Source organism: Oculina patagonica, unplaced genomic scaffold (assembly GCF_052425735.1).
Source record: "Oculina patagonica isolate OP01 unplaced genomic scaffold, crgOcupat unplaced1179, whole genome shotgun sequence".
In the NCBI taxonomy this organism is placed as follows: Eukaryota; Metazoa; Cnidaria; class Anthozoa; order Scleractinia; family Oculinidae; genus Oculina; species Oculina patagonica.
In genome coordinates, this window is record NW_027557170.1 from 1 (window position 1) to 6,422 (window position 6,422).

The window sequence follows — 6,422 nt, forward strand, 5'->3', positions numbered from 1 at the left end:
TTCGAGTCCCCGCCAGCCACATTTTAATGTCAAAAGAACGTTCGATAGGTTAATATTCATATGATTTCAGTAACAGAAATAAAGTGGGATAGACCTGTATATAATTGTTGGTGAAACAAGCGCCAGGTTGTTCGAAAGCTGAATAGTTATGAGTAACTATGCACTTATCCGAGATTAAAAGTTAATCGAGGTTTTAATTTGAATTCAGAGAATAGAAAATATAAACAGGAAACCTCATTAAAAAGATAAAAAACTGAAATCAAAATTCGCGCCATTCGTGCGTTAGTACTGCCGACATCATCATCATCATCACTTTTTGTTTACCCTCGGATTTGTAGAGTAGCTTGCTTATACAGCTAATATCGCCGAGCATTCCGCAGTACACAGCACATGGGCAAAGACCAGACCACAACACCGGGAACTCCATGCTGCATGTTGGTGATTCACATTGGTCTCACTGCGCCTTTCCCAATTGGACAGAATTGTTAAAGAAAAAAAAAACATGATAAGGTTAATCGTGCTTTAACAACCGGGCCCTGGCAAATAAGCTAACATGCTGATGAATAAGCATCCAGCCCAGGGAGAGTAGCAACAGTTCCACTCGCCCAGGTAACAGACGACTTTTTTTACCTAAACTTTCAATAAGTGACAATTAAATGAAATTCTTTTGCAGAATTTTTCAGCGTTTAAGTTCTGCCAGTAGCTCGAGTGACAATGTAGAGTCGACACAAGGCAAGAACCTGAGTCTAAAGAGTTTCCAGAAAGCAACCATCGGATGAAAAGTCCAGCCTACGGAAAGAGCTGGAGGACAAACAAAAAGAGCTTGAAGCAGCACAGAAAATGGTCCAAAATTTGACAAAAAGAGAGAAAGATCTTATGGATAGGTAAGCGAAAAAAGCAAGAACGGATTTGAGAAATTTACTTCAAAACACTTCATAATTTAAGCGTTTTTCTTTCTCCAACAGCTAATCTGCTAGCGAATCTTTAACTACTGTGTAAGAATCATAACTAGTTTCCAACAAACAAGTTGATGAACCATCTAAACCGCAAGGAAAAATACAGTAGGTTTTAATAATAACCGATCGTAAGACACGTTACCTTCACGTGACTAACACGTGCCTTCCAGTTGCCAGAGAACTTATATACAATGTTGAATACTGCATGGTAGTTGAGGAATGCCTCTTTCACGCGGGAGGAAAACCAACAAACCTACACACCAATGCAGCCAGTTGTCTACATTCAATAGCAGAAAAACTAAAGTTTGAAGAGAAACATCTTAACCTCAACTTCTCTAACACTTCTTTCAGATTGCAAGATCAGGCCCAAAGACAGTTGAAAAAGGGCGGGAAATTCGAGGACCTGTCGGCAGGTGAGTGCCGTCCGTCTGCTCTGGTGGAGCGTTATGACAACCTTTACACGCAGACCAGGCTGGATGCTATGGATGAGCTCGACGAGGTTGAATCTCTTGAAAAGCTGGATGAGAACGGAGACATCAAGAACAAAATACTCTTCTCGGTTATCGTGGTGAGTGCAGTGATAGTACCTCTCCTCTTGCAGATGCCATAAAACCTTTGAGAGAAGTACCCCCAGAAAAGTAATTCCTTCCTAGTTGAGTGTTCATATTGCTTTTGTAAATCATTGGGGAAGCAAGTCCCATTTTGATTACTCTTCTTTAAAGTACCAAAAGTTTCCGATTCTGATAGTCTAATAAGTATATTAACTTATCGCCTTTACGATATGTCATGTTGCTTAGCAACGCCCTTTCCGTGAACCGCAGGCTCATTCACTTATCTAAGTCGGAATATTGACCCAATCTCGTACCGAGTCCACGGCCTCCTTTGTCAGCCTTTGGACGCCACCTGGTGCTCTCCCGCTGACCAAGAATACTGAGCACTCTCAGTATGAGATTGATTCGACCATAAAAGCTACTTTCTATGAAGTAAAGTTACTGTCTGTACTCTCCACAGGTGGCTTTCCGCACGGTACAACACGCACTCACAGAAAAACAACACAAGCTTAAAAAACTGTTAGATATCCCGGATGAAGAGACGAAAGCAGAGTAAGCCCAGGATATACAAGACCGCATCACTGACTACTTCCGACAGACAGGCGCACGATTAAAAATCGACAGTGTCAAACGAGTAAGTTTTAAGATCAGCGATACACTGACGATGTACAGTTGAGGATAAAACGCTAATTTAGAAGGACAACCAGTAGGCGATAATGAAGACAGTTTTGGAAGAAAAGAAATACCGTTAATCTGCATCTTCGTGATTTGCTTGTAAGAAACTATGACAAATCCTCGGGAAATGTACGAAAAGAGAGAGAAACAAAAAATGCAGAGGACCAATCAAACTAACCAAACCTGCCAACATAGTGGAAGTGGGCTTTGAAACTGGAAGAGTCGGTCATAATTCTTTAACACAATGACGAAAACAGTAGTAGGTATACTAGAGGAGAGGGCATTTAAAGTTGACTTTGATAAATTATCCTTTTTTCGCAAATTGTACATTTGCTTTTTATTTTGTTTTGTTTAGGCACTCTAAAATTTTAGCCGACATTCGAACCCTCAAATATTTTGTTAGTTAAAGTATGTTTACTTTTGAATAATTTTCTTCCCCTTTTCAGGATGTCAGCAAACAGTTGTGGAGTACATTGTACGACTTTCCCGAGTTACAAAACTGTGCCAAGTTAAAAGAATACATGGATGAAAGCGTACGCTTGTCCTGGATGATGGCTGTCCAGATTCCACCAATGATCATCGAGTATGAAGCCACAGAGTTCTCAGACAAGCTACATGGACGGTTCATGACCTCGGACATGAAATCTCTAGTGATAAAGTATCACGTGTGGCCAGCTTTAATTGACTCACATGGAGGTCACGTGCTATATAGGGGAGTTGTGGTTACGTGACTTGTACCATGGCAAAGATTTGCAACAAAGTAACTTTCCTCCCGTGGATAGTCCAAGGTGGTCGATAAAGCCGTCTTGGCACCTCATGGCGGTCAAATATAGGTAAATATTGCCAGACTAATAAAGCGAGAGTCTGGCGCTTTGTCCGGGTTACTTTTAAAAGTTTCTGACGAGCACCCCCGTTACTTACACGGGAGTCTTTGACAGTGAAAACTGAATTTTGACAAAAAAAACAACAACAAAAAACAGAAATTAAGTTAGCATTTTGCCTATTAAGGCCAATGTAACTAAGAATCCTGACCAAACAAATCGAAACCAGAATGTGCCTACTAAATATGCTTGATTGAAAGGGCAAAGTAAACAACGCTAACAAGATTAACCAGACAATAAAATTCGAAAATTAAACTGTTATTTGTTTTATTTGCCGTCAGACAGCAACATTGACCTTTCTAGAGGACAACACTCTAAACTTTAATAAATTACAACTTACGGGTAAATATAAAGGCTATAGGAAACATTCCGCCTTGCGGGAAACCAGCGAAACAAAACAAGGTCTGGGAGAGCCTTTCCCGATCATTCTAACCACATGCACTCATCAGTGCCATTATCGAGTAAACGACTGCCGCGTGTTATTAACAAATCTGCTGCATTCACACAGTCAACTCATGTTTAACATGAGCCGATAAGCGAGACGGTTTAGCTAGCTTCTACTTTTCCGAGTTGAGCATTCAATGCTCTGAAGCGTGTTGAAACAGGTTTGTCCATTATTGCTGCACTTAAGCCGCATTCTGTGGATATTTGTATGGTGTAACAGACCGGGGTTTGTCTTGTGTACGGATGTCCCTTGATGATTTAAATCCACTGAGGGAACTTTGACATTCCACAGCCTTGACTGTTGATACTGGTTAGGCCGGCTAACCCAATCCGGTTTTTCCAATTAGTTCTCTGATACTCACTGCCACTTCTTCAACAAGTGGTCGAGTCTGCTTTATCCTTTCCACCATGTTGTGTACTTCCTCTGTCAACTATAAAACAATAAAAGATATCAAATCACTTTTACAAAAGACATGAGCAAATTAAGTACAGAAAGAAGTCGGTGAGGCAAGCGCAGGTTTTCTTAAATCATAGTTTAAAGGTACCCAAACAAAACAACAAGAACACTTATTTGCGCGCTGTATTACAGTTAAGTGCTGCCAGCTGAAAAGTTTTCAATCGTTATTGTCCAATCAGATATAGCCACGTCAACTTGACGCCATCAAGAATTATACCGGTACGTCATGTTACTAAAGTAATGTCAGGAGAAACTGTTTGTGAATGAGACAGCGCCGGATTCTTGGATAAAAAAGCACAATACACTGAGATAAAGACAGAAAAAATACAATTACGACACAAAACAAGCAGTTTGTTGTTCTTACTTCATGTAGGCAATGTTCAGTTTGTAACAGCTCCTCATCCTGGTGATTGAGTCCCAGTTCCTCTATCTGTTCCTGAACCTACACGGACAACTGATCCCGCTGTTTCTTTTATGACTGACAAAATAAAAACATAACTGCATTACAACCATGAAGGACTGCTGCATTCGAGTTGTACCTTACGTTTGCTGAAGGGTAAGAGAGGCAGTAATAGTGGAAACAAATGTGCGCCACTGTGATAGCCAGTGTTTCAGGAGTCGCTCTCGTTTATCTTTGCTTTTAGACTGTTCACAGCCCTCTATTTTTTATCGATGAGCGCGGGGAAAGAACGGCGAGAGAACTGGACGCCAGCGCAAAACAGTAGGCGCGATTTAGACCTGGTAGACCACTAAAAAATAAAGAAAACTCCTATAAAGACATAAATACCTGTATGTTACTTTCATGTCGTGAAATTCTTGTAGCATATTTTTCATAGCGGCAACACGTTCTTGGAGATTTCCTTCCTCTTTCAGTTGACCCAACAATACACTCTTCATGGCGTCTTCTCGTGCATCCAATTTACGTTCCTCATCCTCTCGTTCTTCGTCGATTTCTTCCTCTTCGCTGTACTCTCCTGTCGACTGTTCTTCTCTATCCTTTTCGTCTTCGGAGCCTCTACTCGGTGACGAGGTTGCCGAAGAAGGACTGGATTCCGCTCGTTTTTCACTGTCTAGGGAGGTGCGAGGAGTTGACGCGGGATGTGTGGAGGTAGAAGCACGTACCTCCACCCCCTCAGGTACTGGTGGGTGTAGTGACGCGCCCTTAGCACGAGTAGGCAGGGTGAAGGACGAGGGAGGTAATAACACTGCCCTTCTTTCGGCTCCTCGTGTCTGCCCCATGTTGATAAGCGGTGGATTGAAAGGTTTTTGAACAGGTTTTAATACAGGGTCTGAGAGTGCCTGCTGCTTGTCACTGATAACAGCTTTGGGTAGGACTAAAAAAATGCAACATTCCTTTGTCAGCGTTTGCCGAAATGATCGTAAAACTAGTCCGAACTTGGAACTACTCAATAACAGCATCGCATTCTATCTCTACACAGTACGCCTCTGACATTACTAATCTTACCAGCATGCAGGGCGCGTGTCACATTTGAACCTAGCAACTGACTGACCTAGCTCACAACGAGTCTCCTTGGAGCTCAGTGGAAAGGGCATTCGACCGGTGTGCGAAGACTCCCAAAAGGAACTAAAATTTATTGTCCTTCGCCCGCGATAACTGAATTTACGTTTTTCTAATTGTAGGTACCTGTCATAAAATAAAGTTATCAATTTTGGCATCTTACCATTTGTATCGTTTCCAGTTCTTTTCGCCCCTTCTGCACCAAGAAAAGATTCATCTCCTGAAGAAAAGGGAAAGACGATCGATTCTTCCCTAGGGATCCTCTGGTGGGGATGCATATTGCTCCTCATTTGATGAGACGGTCGGGGTGGGGAGGCACGGGGGTTTGTCTCATCATCCTCGACTTGCTCTGTGACACGCGTGGAATGCACGCGCGGTGTTACACTTTTTGACGTGGATATTTGGGTGAGGTCAAAGGACTCCCTTAAGTAATCAGGTTTCCGTGGCCGAGGACGCTCCTTGAAACCCTCTGAAGCAATTCTAAAAAGAATAGAAATGAAACAGACCATTAGAACAGCAAGGAGCCTGGAACAAAATACAGAGTAGTTTTAGCCCTCACACCTTTCTTGGTTTAATGGATGGGGAATGTCGTCGATTTTTACAGAACTCTCGACAGGACAGGACTGACGATGGTAAGGATGGAAATGGATTACCACATGGATAATCTAAAAAACACAAGCCTCATGTTTTCAAATTTGGCAGAATTCCCTAAGATTTTACAAACGTTTAATCAAGACTGAACTCCTTAAAGATGTCGCGTTTAGTCCTTAACTTCGAGTCAATAACGTTTTATTCTATAAACAAGGGGAACTTTTCCGGCGTCTAAATTTTACGTACTACGTCACTTCGAGCCAACAAAGTGACAAACCTCTCTCCATTACAATGTTTCCGGCTCAGTATTCAGTGCGAGGAAAAAGGGCGTAACTTAATGGAAAATTT

General features: G+C 41.9%; 1 protein-coding gene, 1 long non-coding RNA gene and 1 pseudogene across 3 annotated transcripts; 1 reads left to right on the top strand and 2 right to left on the bottom strand.

The window, feature by feature from the left end:
• Positions 1–673: 673 nt before the first annotated feature.
• Positions 674–3,026, top strand: LOC144639674 (mitochondria-eating protein-like; annotated as a pseudogene). The gene is made up of 4 exons (XR_013568195.1): positions 674–884; positions 1,308–1,524; positions 1,968–2,141; positions 2,629–3,026. The product of XR_013568195.1 is annotated as a mitochondria-eating protein-like (transcript).
• A 279-nt stretch (positions 3,027–3,305) lies between these two features.
• LOC144639673 (uncharacterized) lies at positions 3,306–4,438 on the bottom strand. The gene is made up of 2 exons (XR_013568194.1): positions 4,329–4,438; positions 3,306–3,938 (listed from the first exon to the last, which is right to left on the bottom strand). It is a non-coding gene; the product is annotated as an uncharacterized LOC144639673 (long non-coding RNA).
• Positions 4,439–4,467: 29 nt separating this feature from the next.
• LOC144639672 (uncharacterized) lies at positions 4,468–6,148 on the bottom strand (the record flags this gene model as incomplete). The annotated part of the gene is made up of 4 exons (XM_078498954.1): positions 4,468–4,513; positions 4,752–5,298; positions 5,647–5,963; positions 6,045–6,148. Coding segments are annotated over 4 exons (1,014 nt in total), but the record flags the coding sequence as incomplete, so codon positions are not given.
• Between the last annotated feature and the right edge of the window lie 274 nt (positions 6,149–6,422).